This window comes from Hippichthys cyanospilos, chromosome 7, assembly GCF_059441005.1.
Source record: "Hippichthys cyanospilos isolate Australia breed blue-spotted pipefish chromosome 7, RoL_Hcya_1.0, whole genome shotgun sequence".
Taxonomy (NCBI): Eukaryota; Metazoa; Chordata; class Actinopteri; order Syngnathiformes; family Syngnathidae; genus Hippichthys; species Hippichthys cyanospilos.
The window spans coordinates 625,499-646,784 of NC_142375.1; the positions used below are offsets into that span (position 1 = coordinate 625,499).

General features: G+C 37.3%; 4 protein-coding genes and 1 long non-coding RNA gene across 25 annotated transcripts in view; 1 reads left to right on the plus strand and 4 right to left on the minus strand.

Annotated features, from left to right (window-relative positions):
• The window catches only part of LOC148420573 (uncharacterized), a 70,807-nt gene that overhangs the window by 33,717 nt on the left and 15,804 nt on the right, over positions 1 to 21,286 (minus strand). The window lies entirely within an intron of this gene.
• On the minus strand, positions 161 to 6,846 carry LOC148420577 (uncharacterized). Its single transcript, XM_088420471.1, has one exon. It carries the CDS (start codon positions 6,844 to 6,846, stop codon positions 2,626 to 2,628), a length of 4,221 nt encoding a protein of 1,406 aa, XP_088276597.1. The 3' UTR covers positions 161 to 2,625.
• On the minus strand, positions 161 to 16,356 carry LOC148420576 (uncharacterized). The gene is made up of 15 exons (XM_088419077.1): positions 16,254 to 16,356; positions 15,098 to 15,198; positions 14,740 to 15,015; positions 14,523 to 14,616; positions 13,930 to 13,997; positions 13,705 to 13,770; positions 13,357 to 13,509; positions 12,897 to 13,031; positions 12,669 to 12,743; positions 12,341 to 12,475; positions 12,103 to 12,174; positions 11,793 to 11,858; positions 11,286 to 11,354; positions 10,894 to 10,969; positions 161 to 511 (listed from the first exon to the last, which is right to left on the minus strand). Exons 1-15 carry the CDS (start codon positions 16,354 to 16,356, stop codon positions 447 to 449), a joined length of 1,554 nt encoding a protein of 517 aa, XP_088275203.1. The 3' UTR covers positions 161 to 446.
• Positions 7,166 to 9,834, minus strand: LOC148420578 (uncharacterized). Its single transcript, XM_088420585.1, has 2 exons — positions 9,049 to 9,834; positions 7,166 to 8,343 (listed from the first exon to the last, which is right to left on the minus strand). Exons 1-2 carry the CDS (start codon positions 9,785 to 9,787, stop codon positions 7,172 to 7,174), a joined length of 1,911 nt encoding a protein of 636 aa, XP_088276711.1. The 5' UTR covers positions 9,788 to 9,834; the 3' UTR covers positions 7,166 to 7,171.
• LOC148420579 (uncharacterized) lies at positions 16,773 to 18,564 on the plus strand. Its single transcript, XR_015866280.1, has 3 exons — positions 16,773 to 16,803; positions 17,839 to 17,922; positions 18,463 to 18,564. It is a non-coding gene; the product is annotated as an uncharacterized LOC148420579 (long non-coding RNA).

The following is a 21,286-nucleotide window of genomic DNA, read 5'->3' on the forward strand; positions in this document are numbered from 1 at the left end:
GGCCACAATCAGACAAGGCAAACCTAAAAACCTCATTATCAGCCTTATTCACATTTAATGTTATCAACCTATGCTAAATAAACATACATTTTAAGAGTGAGGTGACGTAAAATTCTTTTGCATAGCGCATAAACCATAAAGTCTCACAGGGTTTGTCAAGTCAGTTGTCAAGTCAAATTTATTTGAAATTGTCCTCGATCACTACACAGTCTCTAAGAACATCAAAACCAGTCTAATTTATTTACATAGTCCTTTATCACAACAGTTTTTCTAAGGGCTTCACAAGTGATGCAGAGTGCTAAGATAACACATTGTACCACATTAAATGATAACGGTCCATTTTGATGATTACAATGAAGATGAATGGTGACGCTAAGAAGGAAGTCCTCCACAAAACCTGGTGCCTATCCATCGCCATAGCCGCATCACTTTGGAGATGGCCCATCTCAAATGTTGTTCTGGTGGGTCGTCACAGAATCCAGACAGCTGCATCCAATTTGGTCATCGCCATCTAGCACCCCCTCCATGCCACGAGGAGGGGGCACGAAATAAGACAAAGCAGCGGCAGTCAAACAGGCCAAAATTTCATTGAACTAAATTCAAATGTAATTAAAAAAAATTATAATAAGTGGACAGTTGCGTTCTACTGAGGGAATACATTAGTTTCACTTTCTGCAGGTATGACATTACAGACAAATTTTCACCTATTAATCGCCTTTTCCTAAATGAATTATTAGGCTGTGATGCTGCTGCACAATACTTATGCATTTTTACACATGTATTGCGAGGTACTTGACCAGCCTTCATTATGTCAATAGTTTAGAATCAATTGTTGCTTTTCCTTTAATCAGACAGGGAGAGACTTAAAAAATAATAAATCAAATAAACACATTACAATTTCTAATGACACATTGTTTTAAGATTTTAAAGTTTTATATTTTAATTTTAAAATTTCAAGTCTGTCCAATTAAAAGAAAAACAGTTGATTTTGCAAGCTATATTAACAAACAAGTTATGTACATTTATTATTCCCCCCAAAATAAATATTAACGCATGAATAAATACATGAACTACTTAACAAGTGCCAAGGCTCCACGTTTACCAGCTTGGTAACATTTAAACAGTTTACATGTACAAATATTTGAGCATTTTATTCTTTCCATGAATCACTCTGACAGCATTTAAATTGGTAGAATTCCAATCGCCTAATACGTATATACATAATCTAAATCTCATCAGGTAAAGTGTCCCCACACTCTGCTCCATAAGTTTAGGAGGAGCATAATGCCACTGCTATAATGTTAGAATGACAGCATGTACTGTATTGCAAAATAGTAATGTTCTTGACAACTTCACAAACAATGTCATATACGTTTCTGGAGGATAGCTACTCTGTGAATGTGTGTGAAAATTAGTTAAATGTACTTACCACAACACAGAGAATTAATTTAACAAATATATACTATCCCTAAATGATTGATATATGTCGGCAACACAACTGATTCTACATCATAGTGTGTTATTTATGTGCTCAATTTGTATACCTTTTTCATTTATTGGTTCTGTGACAATCTGAAGCCAACGTGACAATCAAAGCCAGTGGATTTCTGCTGTACAGTGATCCCTCCTACTTCGCAGTCTCAGATATCGCGGTCTCAGTACTTCGCAAGTTTTCACAGGAAAAATTAAAAATATTTTAAAATAAACAATAATTTATGCGTCATTCGGCTCGTTACGGTGACGTAGTGAATGACAACGTAAGCTCATATTTATAGTTTATTATCATTTATGGTGATAACGCACGCTGCTGCCTATGTTTAGTAAGCGATGAGTATTTATTCTGTTTATGTGTTCGTTTGTGTAGAGGTTGCACTTTATAGTTGGTAGTTGTTAATTGTTGCTAACCCGCTAATGTCTGCTAAAAATACAGTAAATTCATAGATTAAAGTTTGGCAAGTGTTTATATGTTAGTTGACTGACTTTAACATTGTTGTTGATTTATTATTCAACAGTTAATACATGATACACCATACATGAGCCAAAATAAATGTGAAGTTGAACGTGATGACTTGCGTACTCTTTCACCGGAGTCTTGGTGCAAATAACCAGTCCTGAGAACAAATTCTCAACAAACTAAGTAATATTAGTTATTTAATGAAGCTACAATAATGTTAATAAGGATAATGTAATGTTAAATAATAGGAGAAAGGAAATAAAATATATAAACAAAAAAAGGATTGTTTATGGTTACTGTGGCTATTCCGGCATACATAGAAATCTAGGAACTGATACCCTACTTCGCGGGTTTCAGACTTTGCGGGGGGTTGACACCCACTATTAACCGCGAAGTAGGGGGGGATAACTGTATTGACAAATTTCATGAGTTTGGAGGAGAGCCCGTGAGCCCATTTCTAAAGCAATGCGAGTGTTACCAACGCTCAGACTGTTGCTATGAGTGACCTGAACTGCAAACTTTATGCAATTCTTGATTCCTCAAGCATAACGGTTGTCATCATGGAGTAGTTGGAAGCTCGCGTCAAAGGACTCATAATGATGTGAACTGCAAGATTGGCACGGTTCTTGAATCTTCGTGCAAAACCGTTGTCATTCGGGTGAGAAAATACATCAATTTTCTGTGTCAGTAGAAATACATTTAAGTTTAAAAGTACATAATATTCCTTCGTGATCACTGAAATATGTTGGCAACACCAATGATTCGACATCATAGTGTGTTGTTTTTACATACACATGATCAATTAGTGTTCCCTTTTCTGTTGTTGGCTGAGTGACAAACTGAGAGTAGCCTTTGTCTATTACAAATTTGCAGATTGTGGATGATTGAAGAAAGTCATCATTGAAATCTCCCATGACAGCTATGGTGTTACTTAACGGATCTAGCCAATCAAGTAACTTGCCGAGATTTTCTTTAAATAAAGTCTTGGGGTATGATGGCGGTCGATAAATGATTACAACTAAAATATTGGACGCAGCACATTTGTAAGCCCAGCATTCTAAATTGACATTTGGTACTTTGATTATCTCATATTTCATATGGTGTTCAACATACATGCCTACGCCACCATGTTGTTGTTGCTGCAAAGAAATCAAAGTGGGGTTGCTGCCATTATATGCTAAACTCCGTGGTGCACTATGAAAACTGTAACCATCAATTTTGACTGTTTCCTCTGAGAAAGCAGCAGGTAACCATGTTTCAGTAACAGCAATACAATTAAGTTGCAAATGCTGTGTACATAATGCCAAATCTGATACATGGCGGGTCAAATTTTGCACATTCATCATAAAAATTGAAAATGCATGTGTGTTGAGTTTGGTATTTATTACGTTTTCAATCGGGAATCTGGACATACTCTGCATTGCATCCTTAATGTATTCTTTACAATACAGCGCTTTTTCTTGAAAATCTTGAATAATTAACCCAGACAAACTGGTAACACGACTTAAGGCCACATATGCCTGTCCGGCAGAAAATATTTTTTGGAGGGACACAACAACTTTATCAACCGTAATTCCTTGTACTTTGTGTATTGTACAAGCCCATGCAAGTTTAAGCGGAAATTGACGGCGCAGGCCACCTTGTTTTGTGACCCTTTCTTCCTCTGGTTGTATCGCGGTGGAACCTATAGAAGCAAATAAATTGGAACCTGCACATTTCCTACTTTGCGCACCGATACTATCATCATCAAATTTAACATAAATCGCCTGGGGAAAACCATTGTGCTGGGAACTAATAATATCTGTAACTTTTCCGCAAACACCGTTAACGAGACCGTCCATAACATCGACATTCTTACACAACATTACGCGTGCACCTTTTCCCAGAAAGATTTTTTCTGCTAAATACGTGTCGTACGTTCTGGCATGGTGTCCACTTTTTAGCTCTAGTTTGCCAGTTTTCTTATTAGTTACAAAATCCTGCGCATCTATCTCAAAATATTCAGGACAAGTCTTTGTAAGCTGTTGAATATTGTGATCATTTACTTGTTTGTTTGTCGGAAATATGTGCAGTGCTGTGCTGACTTCACCGGTTTCACATTTTTTTAGTGTGTCTATGTCAGTTTTTAACATTGGGGTTCCTTTGGATCGAGTTCTTATTCTATTTAGCAACTCTGCAAACGCGGTGTCTTTCTGTCTGACTATGTCTTTCAATTCTACAACTTTAAAAAGACTGGACCATAAGTTAAAACCCACCTCATCTACATAAAGAGGTTTTCCTTTCACTGGAGGTAACTGGAAAAAATCTCCGACCGCAATTATACTGACTTTACCAAAGGGGTAAAAGTCACCGGTTTGTTTAATTTGTCTCAATCTACCGTGAATGTATGACAACATTTTGTGATCAACCATAGATATTTCATCAATTATCAGAATCTGCAATTCACTATAGTAAGCGCGCAATGAATTCAGCTTTTCTTCGCCCAGTGGTGTGTAAGGTAGTCGACAATCTTTGCTAATACTAAATGTGTTGTGAATGGTTGATGCATGTAAATTGTATGCAGCAATCCCTGTAGGAGCAGTTATTAAAACACTGATGCTGTCAGGACGTTGACAAATTGTTGACAACAATCTTGTTGCTTCATATTGAATTGCTTTAATTAGATGACTTTTCCCTGTCCCGGCACCACCTGTGATAAATAAGTGTAATGGATCTGGATTTTTGCCCGCTATCTTTCCTAAGCACCATTGTCGAATTTCAAAGAAAACTGATAGTTGTGTCTGATTGAGAGATCTAATTAAAACCAAGCCATCACTTCTGCTCATGATGTTTTTTCTCTTTTCCAAATGCAAACTTTTTTGGTTAGCTTCTGCTAAATCTGGAATATTTTCAACATGTTGTTCTTGCATTTGGTCTTTCGCTTTTTGTTCCTGCATGCATTGTAACCGCTCTAGTTCTTGTTCGGGAAAGAGCGCACACCAGGCATCTTCCAAAATACCTTCCGAATCAATCATATTCTGGACAGATTCCAATTCATCGGCTTCTTTTTCAAACATGCTTCGATTGTATTCTACAACCGACTTCACAGAATGTCTTGAGCCATCACTGAACTCTACAAGACCATTTTTATAAAACTGCTCAAATAATACACAGTTTAGCGGTTTGAGCTGTGCATCTATGCGGTACGGTAAAAATAACTGCATCACACTTTGATAAAATAATTCCGGATTTTTTGTTTCAGAAAACCGCATATAACGAATTACTGCTGGATTTGTGTGTGTTCTCCTAGTGATAAAACCATAATTGTTGTTTAGTTTGATCCGATTTTGTGACTTCTCATTTTTACTCAAAACGCGATACTCCGATGCAAATGTGGCCATACACATATCATTAAAAACAGAGTCATTCGGTCTATTTTTATACCGATCAACAAAACTAGTCATCCACATATCATCTGTGGTCAGATTGTTTGTCGCTGCCTTTTGTCTTAACACATTTAAAGGCAAACTCATTTTTACTTGATTGTCCCCAGTTGGTACAAATACTACTTTTCTTGAGCATTCTTTGAGATGCATATTAGTTAACCTGTAAACCGCCTCTTGAGCGCACACCTCTCTGTTATGCAGGTAGACACTGCCTAGCTTTTTCAATGCTTCCTTTGCAGAGGTATTACCTTCTTTTAGTGCTTCTTGTTGTGCATTCCGCAACAACAGCCCCATTTCTCTCTCTGCCTTTGATATATACGAAATGATGTACACGATACATGCGTAAGCATCTACCACGTACTGTATGTCCATGTTTGCATTCCAGCATTTAAGCAGTGGCTTATTATACTGATTTATCCACACCTCATTAACGTCCCTTTTCAAAACGACATGTGTATTTCGACTAAAGCATTGATATGCATCCTCAAACATTGTCTGATTCATACCAAGGCTCGCAAACAAATGTTCTACATTATCATAGTTTGCATTTTTATCCGAAAGGGCTGTCTTAATTGCTCTCATAATTTCGGATGCTTGGGTACTGTTTTTCTTACTCTCATTCACACACGTGCATTTTGCTAAATTATTTGTGTCATCTACCGCACATTTGCATTGTTCTTTGGTTGAGTTATCACTTTTGCTCCGACAAATAAATGTCCTAGTGGATGTTTGCCTGGGAAAATTGAAACGGCAAACTGTGTTTTTCTTTTTACAAGTTTTGGTATGTTGCTTTGAATGCTCTTGTACTGACTTTACTATGTCCAATAATGGCTGATCTTTTGACGGTATTTCACATGTTACATATTTATCTATAAATTGACATACTTCGTCATCAGTGTTTTTGTCAATCAGTGGCGCATTTTGGATCCAAAAAAGACAGTGAGTATGAGGTGAACCGCGCTGCTGAAATTCTATCCGATAAAAGTAGTCCACAATTTTTCCAATTGGCTGTGAATTAGACATGAGCACCTCCCGTAAAAAGACATGCCAGCGAAAATCAAAATATCTTGCTGCTGCTACAGGATTGTGACGCAAAAGCTCGCATTTGTCTGCCCATTCTAAGTCTTGCACTGTCTGTGTTCTACCCTCATTTTTCAAAATACTGTACAGAAGTGTTTTCCACCTCAAATCAGCAGAAGAAAATGAACAAAACCATGTCGGTATCCCAAGTTGCCGAATGCATGCTGTCAAGTCTTTTTGAACCCCGGACCAAAAAGCTGGTGTGCCTCTTATGGGTTTAAGAAAACGATACCCTTCATCAAATTGTAATAACTTTTTTAAAGATTCTTCATTGTTTAAAAGGTCATCACTCAGCTTTTGATGTGACTGGCCTTTATTTCCTTTACGCAACGCGATAGATACATTTGAAATAACCTGATCAATCTCGGACATTGTGAAGGGAATCATATATTAGGTTGTTATCATTATGTGCTTAGTTCATTGTTGCCCATTTATGCAATCCTAGTTCATCTTGACCCTGTCCTTAGATAGAACTGTTGACGCACGAAAGTGTGAGCCGGGACCTTGGCCCAGCTGCCGGTGGCGCCCGGCTGGCTCTTTTGTTGTGTCTTGTAATCTGCTATGCTTCTATTCAATAAAAGCCAGGGGGAACGGCTGGGCAAGTGGAAAACTGGCGTTGGAAGACCCACGAGTTACATTTGCCCAAGCTTTTTTTCCCTATGCCGGCATAGAAAAGTCAATCTTGGCTGGTCTGAGTTACTCTTTTTGCTGTTTAAGCAGCTAGGCTTGTCCTAGTCTTCTTTTCTGAGATTTCTCTGACAGACATGTACTGGGCAAAAAAGATATACTCTACATTTTTTGCAAACCTGCCATCAGCATGTAAAATTCTGTTATTGAAATAACGTGCCAATGTAAGTCGATGTGGTCTGCTATTATGGTATGTATTTTGTCCCTGTGGAAATAACACTGGGAAACATTTGGCTTCATTTGTACGATCGGAAAGCAATTTAACAGGGTTATTCCCTTCTGCCGGGGCCAAATTCAAAATGTCATCAAAATACTGATCTAATGCTTCCTGGCCTATATCAACAGGCATTAGACAGGTGTCTTGGAACATGCAATGTTGTTGTCTATCATGCAAAAGCTCATCTTCAACATCAATAGTTTTTTTGCAACTTTCTACATTAGTATTATTCATAATCTCTCCATCCTCGTCCTGTTCCCTGCAAAACTCATTTATCCATGCTTCATTAAATTCTACATCTTTATAATACACATTTGTTAATTTTAGAAATTGTAATGCTTGTTGAATGTGCATTGTGTCGACAAATTGATATTCATAATGACCTTTATACGTTATCTTACGCTTCAATTTTACAGGCAATAAAGAACCTTCCATACTTAGACGAGGCAGCATATTAGTAGTTTGCACAACGTTCGCAGGAACACATGTAACTGGTCCATGTACTCCATTTTGGCCACCTTTAGGTAACGCTAGCATTTTCATGAATGGTATATGTAATGCAATCAAATGTTGTTCTAAGCTGTTCAAACATGCCAATTCAGGCGGAATAGGTTTGACTGTCAAATTATTAATTGTGGATTCGGGAGGCAGTACACCCTTTTTGATCTTACTATTGCATGTGAAGCAAATCCACAGCTGGCCTCGAGCTGAATCTAACAAGCTACATGGTTCTACACATTCATCACTACATTTATGTAAATAGTCCTCAGTTATACATTTCTGTGCTATTACAGATATTGCCTTGTTTGTAATATAATTGTCTCTTTTACATTGTAAAACCTGATGTCTAAACAGTAATCTATGGCAAATGCTACATACAAATTCTGGCCCATTTTTAACTTTATCATAAAAATTCTCTAGAACAGCTTCAAATTGTGCTAATTTATTTTTAAATTTTTGTTTTCTCTTTTTGTTGGCTTCTTTTACATTTTTCCTATGATCAGGATTATTATGGTATTTGTTTATACTTCTCAGTTTTACGTTCTCTCTGTGTAACACACTATGACAATACTTCTTTAAACTTCTTTGTTTCACTTTTTCTCTATGCAATGTGTTTTGCCAATATTTCCGAAAACTACTTTCTTTCAATTTTTCTCTATGCAATGCGTTTTGCCGATATTTCCGAATACTACTTTCTTTCACTTTTTCTTGATGCAATGCGTTTTGCCGATATTTCCGAATACTACTTTCTTTCACTTTTTCTTGATGCAATGCGTTTTGCCGATATTTCCGAATACTACTTTCTTTCACTTTTTCTTGATGCAATGCGTTTTGCCGATATTTCCGAATACTACTTTCTTTCACTTTTTCTTGATGCAATGCGTTTTGCATATATCTCTTTATACTCATTTCTTTAAGTTTCTCTTTGTGCCAAGGGTTTTGGTGGTACCTTTTTAAACTAGTTATGGTAACCTTTGCCTTGTACAAAGGATTTTGTATGTTTTCTTGATATTGACTTTTTCTTTGATGTCGGTGTTTCTCCTTCAAATATTTGGAAGAACGCGTTTGGTGACTTGTAACATTGTCATTAACATTAGATGCTTTATTGTCAATACTTAGCCTTTTACCCATACTCAAAATGGCAGTACTGTTAGCAGTTGTCCTGCATTCACATGAACTTTGACTTGTATTTTGCTTCCGAAAATTGTATACTGTGTTGAATGTATTTTCACACAAACCATAACAGTTTTGCCATTCCGGCTTATTTACACAAATAACTGTTTCATAATGTTTGCCATTGCAATTTTCCAGGTAAATGCCTTGTTTTGCATTTGAACTATATTTTAGCCACTTATTTTGATAGAATGTAAAGATATTTAGCCCTACACAATCTGCTGCTGCTTGAATTTCTACTTCAGTAGCCCAACTACCAACGTATTGCATCTTTGATTTTTTTATATATTCTTCTACGGATGAGTGCTGATTTCTTAAATATTTTTTATATAAAAGTGGATTGGATTCCATTTGCTTTACAACAGCGAGTCTAATTTTCCTGTGGTTCTTTTGTGAGCCACTCAGACCTTGGGAGACTGCTCGAAAGAAACAGTTGCCATCACTGACAATTTTCTCTTTTTTGCAAGGAGAACCTAACAAACCAAAAGCTGATGACTCTGGTGCATCTGGATTTTGAAACTCCAATTTCAGCCGATCACATATTGCTTGTGCTGCTTCTTTACAAACTGGTTCAAACGACATACTTTTAGAGGTCATATTACCAACAAATTGAATGTCCTCAACATGTGCTATGTCATTGTGATTTTTGAGTGCAGTTGAAACGCGACTTCTCAATGACATCTTATGCGACTGTGACATAGGGTCTTCCACTGCAGGCATTTCAACACAATGTTCAGATTGCTGAACCATCGAGGAAATCAATGTGTCTATCAGAGAAGTTTCATTTAAACCATTGCTGCCACACTCTGAAGGGTCAATTGATGCTCCAAATGACATTGGTATGTTGAATCCATTAGTATGTGCACTAATGGTTTTCCTTTGAATTATTGTAGGACTAATTGGCTTGTTAGTCGAAGTAAAATTGCTCACACACAATTTATCTGTATTTCGTGGAATGGAATCATGAATTTTCGCGGTTTTTGAAATACTGCTCCTTAAGAATATCTTAGATTTAAGTTCAAGGGAATCCAAAACTATCATTCCGAGATCAACAGATTTGTCATATGAGCCTGTGTGCACAACATGCAACCCTGAAAACTCATAAAGAGTTTTGCCTTTACATGTCATTTTGATGAAATTGCATAAGTGATCATAAACATCTTGTAGCCCACGAAAGTAAACTATGACACTTTTACCACCAGCAACTGGCATTCCACATGCACTGCGGGCATGGGAATCCAAAACTGAATAGTGTCCACTTTGACAAATAATTGCAGTGGTATAACAGCCGATGGTCAGTAAACACGCGTCAACTTTATCAAAAATTGTGCACAATGCATGTAACAGACTGAGGCTTCCACCCTCCACAATCTTGGTTTCGTCAACAAAGGATAAATAACCTTGTGCCACAATTACATTGTCGAACTGAAATTTCTTACCTTCAATAACTAGCAGCTTAGGTAATTCATCCCCGTTTAAATAATCGTGATAGCCACCGATCATGTTATTGTTGTATAAATACGTGTACAGACTATCACCTAAAACAACAACTTTATCTAAATCTTCTGCACACCATGAAAAAATGCTGCTAACCGTGTGCTTTGCCACACCAACATAACATATGGCCATACACTGCTTGCCTGGATGGTTCAACCGACTGTCTCCCTGATGAAAAGACCCATTCAAACTTTTGTCATGACACTCTGTAGTATGGCTTGGACGCCCAAAGGAAATAGGCTGGTAGGTAGTGTTTGCTCCCTCAATGTGTGGATGAGCCTCAAATGTGAAGTTAAACTCAGTTGCAAATGACTCAAAAGTATAACTAGACCCAAAAACATAGAATGTAGAGACATTACCGTGACCAGCAGTCGTATTTCGGATGATCTTGGAACTGATCTGCGGTGTATGCTGCTTGTTGGAAGCTCTCTTCCTCTGCAATGAACAGTAAACCATTCAGGAAAGCATTCATTTTTTTTATTGCACTAACTGCAAATTAACTGTATACAAAATTTAACACACAACACAAAAATAGGAATACAGAAGTGTTGTCATACACAGCATCACAGATGAGGTTTACAGTAGATTACACAATAGTTATATTAAAGAATTTCCTTCTACACTAACAACAGCGTTAATCACGACCTCCAGACATAAAGTATTTAGCTAAAACTTTACAGGCATGATAAAAATAAACACGACAATCAAAGTACTTTTAAGCAATTTTTTACATATAATCCAGGGAACTAACCTCCTGCACTGCCTTTTTCACTGGACTGGAAGAAGACGAACTTCTATTCACCACAGGTCTTTGTGTTGCCTATAAAACAGAAGTTTCTAAATTACACACCCTTAATGCATACAACATGACATGGACAAGGCAAAACAAGGGCAACCCAATCCATGCTCCATTGATTAAATCACAACTCTGCATGTCTTTACATGATAGGTAGTCTATCAATAGCTTGCTCCCAGTGTTATTTTCTGCTAACATTTTAGCAGTTATCATTTGAAATAAATGTAATATCATTTAAACCTTTTTCTTCATTACAAACAAATAATCTTTTGCATTAATCATTACTATACAAGTAACTCACTTACTAAAAGGTTGAAGAGCCCTATAATACCACAACCAAAGTGCATAAAACTGATGTTGTTAATGCTTGAAGAAAACAAAAACAAATTACAAAGTCTATTACTAATTATGAACCATAGTAATTTTATGTAACTTGAGTAATTCTGAAGTCAGAAAACAAACCTCTTGCACAGTGACGTTTGCAGTACGGGAGGACAGACTTTCAACGACCACCGGCCTTTGTGTTGCCTAAAACAAAATAAATAAATAAAAAAATAAAGAAGAACAATAACTGCTTGTATAATTTATTTCAAAAAATGACTTGTCAACGGTCCATTGAACAAACAACGACCACTGCTATGTTTTCCTTTCCAATCATTTACTCAAGGCTAAAAATTAAGATTCTGTTCTCTCCTGTCTACTCAAACGATGTCAATCAGTCCTACACAAGCTATTTTATTGTTTAAAATGACAACAACAACTAAACACAAACCTGTGACTTCAGCAAAGTCCTCTTGGGTGGCTCAACCCTTCGTCCATATCTCACAATGTCTGCGTAGGATGGCTGATGAAAGGCAGAAAAATATTACAAAAACTAATCCCCACATTAGTAATACAACTACTTTTGGACATTAAAGTGCTTTAAATTTTCTTTAAACAATTGAGAGTGCCAAGAAAAATGACTGGAGCCACTTTATGTTAGGATTCTATTGTAAAGCCATGCAACTTACTTTTTGTTCTTTCGGCTCTGCTGTGCAACGCATAGGCTTAGAAAGGTCCGCTGGAACAACCTTATCCGTCACACCTAAAGTTGCATCGCCCATAGTGACTCGGGTTAGAGGGACGAAACATTCTTTGAGAACAACCTGTGAAATAAAAATGTAAAAAAAAAAAAAAAACATTGTTTCATCAATAATCATTGCATTCGGCTGCTTCACAATCCTTTAGTCAGTGCAACAAAGTAAGATGTTCTCCTCTCCCATCAACAAAAACTGTGCAACAATCAGTTATGAATACGTCAAACATTCCACAAATTAGCAAAAGCACACACACACAAACCTGTGACTTCGGCCGAGTCTTCTTGTCAGCAGAAACCCTCATGCGGCCATATCTTGCTTTGTCTGGGCATGATTTCTAAAAAAGAAAGACAAAATCAATTTTTGGATCTGCTGTTTGTGTACAGTATAAGCCATTAAAATGTTAGCAATCTATAATGTGTCGAGTAAAATGACTGAAGACACTTAATGATAGAATTTTACCATGAGATGTACTGTACATGCACATTACCTTTATTTCCTTTGAAACCACTTTGCACTCCACACGACTGGACATATCTGATGGTGAAACCTTCTCCATCGCATCCAGGATCTCACTGCTGAACCACACTGGAGTGAGAGAGATGAAACACTCCTTGAGCACAATCTATGGAAGAAAATAGGAGACAAACCATTACTGAATAGCTCCTGTCAATCATGAGTCATTATGCATATCCCGATTGTTTTAAAAATATATATTAACAAACCTCTTCCTCATCCTCAATTTTAATTTTTTTGCAAGGTACACTGCAGGACTCCTCAAGTTTCTTATTATGGTTCCTCTGTAATGACAAACAATGTAAATTGTATTAATGATAACCCCTGACCACTACTTCGACAAATGTTGAGGACTTAACATTAGAAACTAAATACTTGATAAATATTAGTAATAACTAAAGAGAAAAACTTTGACAATATGCAAGTTATATTACCTTCCTTCCTGGTCCAAGAATGATCCACTTGAAAGGGTTAAGCACACGTGGAACCACAGTCTCTCCCTTTACCACAATTGTAGGAGTACATGTTGGTGATGGTGGCCTCACAACAGCTTGTACCACAGGTGGGGGCGCAAGTTCTGTAAGGTGCTGAAGATAAAAAGACCAATGATAAAACTTTGTTTTACACATAATTGAAACCAGTCATAAATGTTTTTACATATCCCATAAAATACAAATTACACATAAGTTATGAAAATAAACTTTGAAAAGTCTGATGAAAAATCAAAGCTCACTACAATAACACACATACACAGGAAACACAGTAAATACAAAACGACTAACCTGATGAGCACCATTCCACATCAACTGCGTCAGTATGTCCATACCATGATCATCACTCAAGTGGACCTGCAAAAACACATAATTAAAATTGACCTAAAAAATAAATTAATAATTAATTACAAATTTAACAATAACCTTCATTACACTTGTATCTGCAATGATTCTACATATTTATGTATACAACTGAGTGCACATGCAACAACAACAAAAAAAACATTAACTTACACCGTCTCGACTCCACAGTTTCAAGTTCTTCAAGGGGAAGGAAGCAACAGCAGACAAGTACTTGATCCCTAACAAATTAAAATCAGTACATTATTATGAGCATATTCATGCAACTATTTTCACGTTTTCCACTTCAAACTGAGCCTCAGATACAAGTTGAGTCCTTAGGGGGTGCATAAAAATATCTTTGTAGATTTTGTGGGAGTTGACGTCGCCTTTAAAAACCTTTACAGTTGCAATGGAAATTATATATATTTTTATCAGCTTCCTCACTTTTTGTTTTTTATAAAGAAACTGAAAGAAAGAAAAGTAGTACGGTGACACCTGTCTGTACGCTGCAGCTGTCCACATAGCATCTGCCCAAATATTCTTAAAACTGTTGATAAACTATGTTTGAAACACCGGCAAATCTACCAAAAAACAGTTCTCACTATTATTCTAAAGGTGACAATGCTTTTGAAATTGACAGTATTTGTGGCAAGACCCTTGTTGGTTTAAACGTCAAAAAAGTAGGGCATTATAGTGTGGACATTATTACACTCATATGCCATGTAATCACTAACATTATTTTATTACAAACTTTTTAAGCATACCCATGCGTGCTGCTACACGATGATACTCCTGACGCAGATATTCTTGTTGGGCCAAACCCACGGTCAATCGTGGAGGAAAGTCCAGGACAAATACCTATGAGAAAGAATTATTACAAACATTCATATTTACACACCCATTTCAACAATAATACAACCTACATGTGTCCACAATAATTATAGAACCAAATATACACCTAGTAACACAACGCCTGCATACCTTATTCGGCCAGCGACTGGAGACATGACAAAGAAGTGTGTGGAAATCCACTCCTGCCTCATCAGGCGTCCGACTTGCTGTCAAGTTGTTGCCAGGGGCCAAAAGGCAAACAACATCGGGTGTCCTCGGCACATCGACATTGAGTACTTCCTTTGCGAGCTCGGACGCGTTTGCGCCAGGAGTGGACATGACACCAAAGTCCAGGTAGCCCTTCGGCACATCGACATAGCCATCCGCGATGCTTCGTAGATGTGAGTCGCCAATGAGCAACACAAACTATAAAACATAATGTATTTCTTATCAAAACATTGACTAGTCATATCACAATCAATTATTTTATTGCTTAAAAATATGATACCTTCTTGTCTGAAGACGCTGGAATGACCAACTTGTGGCTCCGCTGAGTAAAAGGAGAAATTGGCCACTGGTTCACTTTGTGACGGCGCCCAGTACCATGACCTATTTAAAAAAAATAGATCAACTAAATGATTTTAATAACTTTTACTTGCTTTTCCTTGTACCCGTTACCATACACAAAAAATTTACAGGGATGTCAAACTCCTTTTAGCTTGTGGGTCACAAAATCTATTCCCAAGTGGGACCAATCCCTAAAATAATTTTATATATGTATAAAACCCTAAAATAACAAATCCCTTATTAAAACACTGTCAATAGTACAAACATAACATCACTATTAAACATAAAACATTTTTATTAAGTACAGAAGGTTCAGGTTTTTAATTTATTGATAAAACATTTCTGTTCATTATTACATTTTACATTACAAAAACATCTGGCGGGCTCATCCTTGAGCATATAGTGAGCATTAACAGTCACACTTGTTCGTAACATATTACTTAGTACAGGAGAGACAATGTTTTCATTCATTTACGTGTGTGAGTAATATGTGTTTGTGGATTAATTTCGAGTTTGCATACATTGTTTTAACGCTACTTTGTTTTGCGGGCATGCTGAAAATTTCTGTTGCGTTGCTTGCGGAACATTTGCTTTATGTTCTCTATGAATACTTTTTTCTTGGTTAGCTCATTTCTATTCCATAACGAGTATAAACTTCGTACTACTACTACGTACCTACATTGGTGCCCTTTGATTGGTCCGAGACATATTCAAATCTGCAGTGCATCTACATTGGTGCCCTTTGATTGGTCCAAGACGGTTACAACTCTGAGTCGCTTGTGTTTTACGCAACATTACGTCACTAGATTAGTGCCCTTTGATTGGTCGGAAACGAATTCAAATCTGCCGCGCTTTGTTTTGCTCACGGTTAATTGACGACAGTTAACGTGCTAACGCAACAAATTAACAAGTCCTAATTTTATTTACACTCTAACATTGAACATAACTTTAAAACTTGCTATCTATGACGCATAGAGTGAAATAATAATGAATACAAAAAGACGACTTGCTACGTATGTTTTCGCCCATCGAAAAAGACATTATGCCACACAGCGTAAAAACATAAAATTGCTACAAATTATATAGTTTGAACCTACGGTATACAAAGGCTCTCCGATGACTTATCTCAACCTCGAGATGGCGTTCAGTCGCTTTGAATCTCAAGGACTCCGAGCGACGATACGCTTTCCCCCGAGCCATCTAGGGAGGAAAGTTTGTCATTAATATATCACTACGAACGAGTACAAAATGGCATGTTTTCTTCAAAAATGATGGACATTAAATTGAAGCTTACCGTTCAGCAAACAGAATCCTTTGGAGAAAATGCTTCAAAAGCTTGCAAGCGGTGAAAAAAAGCTCGTGCTCGACGTCTCTTTGTTTGCGTACAGCAAAACAGCTACTAAGCACAAACCAGGGAAGCTTTTGTCTGAATCAATGAAACAGGCAAAAGCGTAGATTCTAACATAGAAACCCATTACATAGTTACCCGGAGTCGTACGTCACGGCTTGTTGACCAATGGGAGCAAGGAGGAGGAGTTGTGGAACTCAAGTACACTCGCCGGCCTTAACACGAATGTTTTATTCGACCCAACCCCCACCGACAGAGTCTACCAAAAGTTATCGACGAAAGACGAAGCAAATACCAAAGTAAGTATTTTCTTTTGTTTCTGTCCACACACTTTTTTCTCCCGATGTTGTTCTATGTTCCTTATGTATTATGGCTGTTTTTGTTCGTGATTTGTGTCGTGTTCGTGTCCATTTTTTTGGCAAATGGGATTTGCTTCGAAGAGAAAACAATTTTGAAGAAAACATTTGGATGATTCACCATCCCCCAGGTTTGCAATAAATGAAAATTTTAAAAATGGCACCAGGCTAATGTTTGTAGTCTTGCAGTTCAGTGCTATTTAAAGCCCGTGTAACTAACGATTTTTACCTATTATGTATACTTTTTCTTTTTTTCTATTCTTTAATCAAACAGAAAGCATAGAAATAAAAACACTAGGGATCTGAAGATTTCCCCGGATTGCTATAACAGGCAGACGTTCAAAATGAAACGGCGACGTACTTTCTTAACCGTTGCATTAAGTGTACAGTGATCCCTCCTACTTCGCGGTCTCAGTACTTCGCGGGTTTTTCCAGGAACAATTAAAAATATTTCAAAATAAATAATTTAAAAAATGCGCAAACATGGAAACAAATGGAAAATAGCAAAAAGTACATTATACAGTACTGCATTCATCAAATAAGTAAGTAATATTAGTTAATAACTATGTTAATAATTCTTCAAGCGTTACAGTTCGTGACGTTGGTTATCATATTTTGAAATGCATGCTTTTAATTTGTCGGTTCGCGTTGCATTTCCGTTTCCTATATTACGTTCTCTGTGCGTCATTCGGCTCGTTACGGTGACGTAGTGAATAACAAGTAAGCTCATATCTATAGTTTATTCTCATTTATGTTGATAACGCACGCTACTACCTATGTTTTTTGCTTCATCATCGTGAAGCAATGAACACGTTAAAGATGAACCGCGATACAGCGAGATATAACTGTACACGTAAGTGGTTAACGCTAATGTTGTTTGAAATCGTGCACTTTAATCGGTCGAAACCCGAGTCCATATTGGTTATTGACCTATCACAAATTTGTTTATGACATGTACATACGTTTGCCTTTACACAGATTATGGAGTCTTCGCCCACCAAATTTGCTTCTGATAATGATCCTCAACTCACTTCCATTCGACATGAATGCCAACTCTTGTCTGTGAGTATAATGCCATATTTAAAAACGAAATGGTTTAAAATATTTATATAATGCTAATACGTAATGATGTTCTTGTTCATGGCAGTTGCCATTAACTCTCCTACTTCCTTGTTCCTCCACTATTCCTCACAGGCAAAGAAAGCCTATACCTTTGCAAGGTTCACTCTGCAGAGCTTAATGCTCACTTCCCTTTTTCTTTTTTATCCAGTTATACATTTCCTAACAAATGCCTATGTAACCTGCATTTCTACAATCAAAAGCACTCAATTGTGTCCCATTCACATTGACAACACTGTGACTTCACAGACACAAGTACATTTGTGCTGCTTTGCATCAAATCAATGTTACCAATCAATATTGCTTTTATCCTTTTTCGAAATATTACCATACATGTACACTTTTCACCAATGCCTTTCTCCTGATAGATCTATTCTACATTGTAATATTCATAGATTACTTTTAGTTGCTACAAATCAAGTCATTGCCTCAAATTTTTTTCTCCCCACTAAGACGTTCATATCAACTGCTTTGTGTTTTCAGTACGCATGCACCGATTCTGCAGTTGATCGCCAAAGTCTGTATCAGCGCAGCATCTCAGTCAATTCACGTGTCATGCAACACATGGTCCACTTGACACGATTGAATCGCTCGCTGGAACAAAAAGTTGCCTTCAAGGAAAAGCAACTAAAAGATGTCCAGAACAAATTAGACATATTAGAAGCATGCAGAGCGTTTGTCTATGACGGTAAGATATTACACACACACCAACATAGGCAGACACACAAGCATGTAGTAGTTCTCTTTTTGGTGTTTGTTTTCGTTTGCTTTTTTCAATTAGCTTCAACCAAAACACACCTCTTCCAAAACACATCATGATATCCTCCTTTTTTTTCTGTTCAGAACAAACACATGCTGCAACCCAAACGAAGGAAGAAGCAGCAGAAGAAGAAAATAAAGAAGTCCAGGATGAAACAGACAGCAACTAGAAGACACATACACACGCACATATATTTATATACATGTATAAAGCGTTTTCAATTTGTGTACACTTCGGTCTATTTAGATTTTTGTGCTAAATAAAAGATTGTCATTTTAATTTTTCTCCTATATGGATCGCATTTTTGAATCCCAATACATGCACGCACATTCACCAAATTTTTCACACTCATGAGGCTTGCGGAAAACATTTGCCATCCTTTCAATACTGTGTTGACACCCATTGATGGAATGGAGGTTGGATGACAGTTTCCCCCAACAAATATCTTGACTTTAGACTGCTAACGCCACCTATTGGTTTGAATCACTAAATAAACCTTCCTTTATAGATTTTTTGTGGGTTTTCAGCTCATGCTCATCACTACTTTGAATGATGGAGATCCACAATGAGTTTGAACACAAATATTAAATCAATGTTAACTATAAATAAGTCAATGTTAGTTTATTTTTTCCGTTTCTATTTACTCAGTTGCGCCTGTTGAACAACTGCGAATGAACATTTGACATTTTCAAAAACATTGAGTTCTAATTTTCACCTGCATATGCATAAACATGTTCATACCCCTACGTGTCCAAACCCCAGCCTGTTCATATGCCGACTTGCACAGGTCTGCGAGGGCCCTTTATAGCTGCTTGCAGCTCTAGTTAGGGCCCGAGCAGCTACCGCTGCGAGAGCCCTCTTGTTTTTCTCCAGATTATTATTCTTATTATTATTATTATTTACTGTGTAGCGCTTTTCCATTTTTGAGGGCCTAAACATGCACGAAAAGTCACCAAAATTTGCACATTTGTCGGGCCCGGTGAAAAATTGGATATTTTTGTGTTTCCCAAAACAATGCAAAAAAATTGGCTCTGCAGCGCCACCTAAGGTCGAAAAAGTGCACCTGGTCCCGGCCCGTTTGACCTAGAGCTACGAAAATTTTTAGGCATATGTAGGACCTAGAGACCTACAAAAAAGTCAGCGCGAGCCATGTGCTCAGATGTACAGAAAAAGAGTTATGAATTTTTGAATGTGCATTTTTGGCCCATTTTTGCACGTTTGCAGGTCCCAAACTGCTCCTTGTTTCTCCTAAACGCTTTACTCAATCACCTTCAAATTTGCTGTGGTCCATATTCACACGTAGGGGCACAAGTGGGCAAAATTTGGTGCAGATCCGCTGGCATATATGATAGGGGCGTGGCTTCAAATTATGTGTTCAATTTTTCCTTCGCCAAGAGGGACAAAAACCTTAATAACTTTGATGTACTAGCTTACAAAAATCTAAAACTTCATAGACACATGGAAACTTATGTCTCTAACACCTTTAAAAAACGTTTTTTTAAATACCTATTAGCGCCGCCTAGTGGTTGATTAAAATGTCATTTTTTACACTTTCATGTATTGTGCTCAGTCTGTTTGAGTACAACAAATGAAAATTAGTCTGAATATCAATAAGACATGGAATATTAAGGTTTCAAAATTTTATGACTTTTTGATAATGGGCGTAGTCTGCACGCCATCTCAAAGTCAGATGACTCGCCAAAACGAAAAAAGTGGCTGTAATTGGCCCCAAAATGGCCTTATGAGTGGAAAATAGCCTCTCACTCCCGGCCCGTTTGACCTAGAGCTCCAAAAATTTGTAGCCTTATGTAGGACCTCGAGCCCTACAAAAAAGTCAGCGCGAGCCATGTGCTCAGATGTACAGAAAGAGAGTTATGAATTTTTGAATGTGCACTTTTGGCCCGTTTTTGCTCATTTGCAGGTCCCGAACTGCTCCTTTTTTCTCCCAAACCCTTGACCTGATCGACTTCAAATTTGCTGTGATGTTTTATCTGACTGTGAGGCACAATTGTTCAAATTTTTGTGATGATCCGCCATCAAATATGTTGGGGGCGGGGCTTTATATTATGCCTTTGATGATTACTTTGCCACATGTGAAACAAACCTTTATAACTCAGCTTTACAAGCTTGGAAAAATCTGAAAATTCACAGACACATGAAGACTCAAGCCCTTAACACAAGTGTTTAAAAAAATCTTCAATTGCTTATAAAGCCATCTAGTGGCAAACAAAAATGTCAGTCTGATGTCTCGCCAAAACGAACAAAGATGCTGTGTTTGGTCCCAGATGGGCTTATCTTTTCTAAACTTCATATATTTGATGGGTTTCCAATGCGGAATACACCTATTAACGTATTTTTTGTTATAGTGCGAGCGCCACCTAGTGGCAGCCAAAAATATAGCATTTTTTAAACATTTTTATGTGTTTATTTGAGCCCTTTGAAGTAATATCGCTGAAATTAAGTCTGAAAAGCCTCTAGACAGCCCTGCTGACCTCCACCAAATTTTACGAAGTTTCGATAATGGGTGTGGCCTCTACGGCCATTTTC

What these genes read in the sequence shown, in the direction of transcription:
- LOC148420577 (XM_088420471.1), bottom strand. Translation starts at nt 6,846, where the DNA reads ATGATTCCCTTCACAATGTCCGAGATTGATCAGGTTATTTCAAATGTA.
- LOC148420578 (XM_088420585.1), bottom strand. Translation starts at nt 9,787, where the DNA reads ATGGTTCAGCAATCTGAACATTGTGTTGAAATGCCTGCAGTGGAAGAC. An exon ending in TTTTCGGAAGCAAAATACAA is followed by an intron (nt 8,344 to 9,048) that starts GTCAAAGTTCAT and finishes AAAATGTAAAAG; the next exon opens with AAGCCAACAAAAAGAGAAAA.
- LOC148420576 (XM_088419077.1), bottom strand. Translation starts at nt 16,356, where the DNA reads ATGGCTCGGGGGAAAGCGTATCGTCGCTCGGAGTCCTTGAGATTCAAA. An exon ending in TCGGAGAGCCTTTGTATACC is followed by an intron (nt 15,199 to 16,253) that starts GTAGGTTCAAAC and finishes TTTTTTAAATAG; the next exon opens with GTCATGGTACTGGGCGCCGT. An exon ending in AACTGTGGAGTCGAGACGGT is followed by an intron (nt 13,771 to 13,929) that starts GTAAGTTAATGT and finishes GTGTTTTTGCAG; the next exon opens with GTCCACTTGAGTGATGATCA.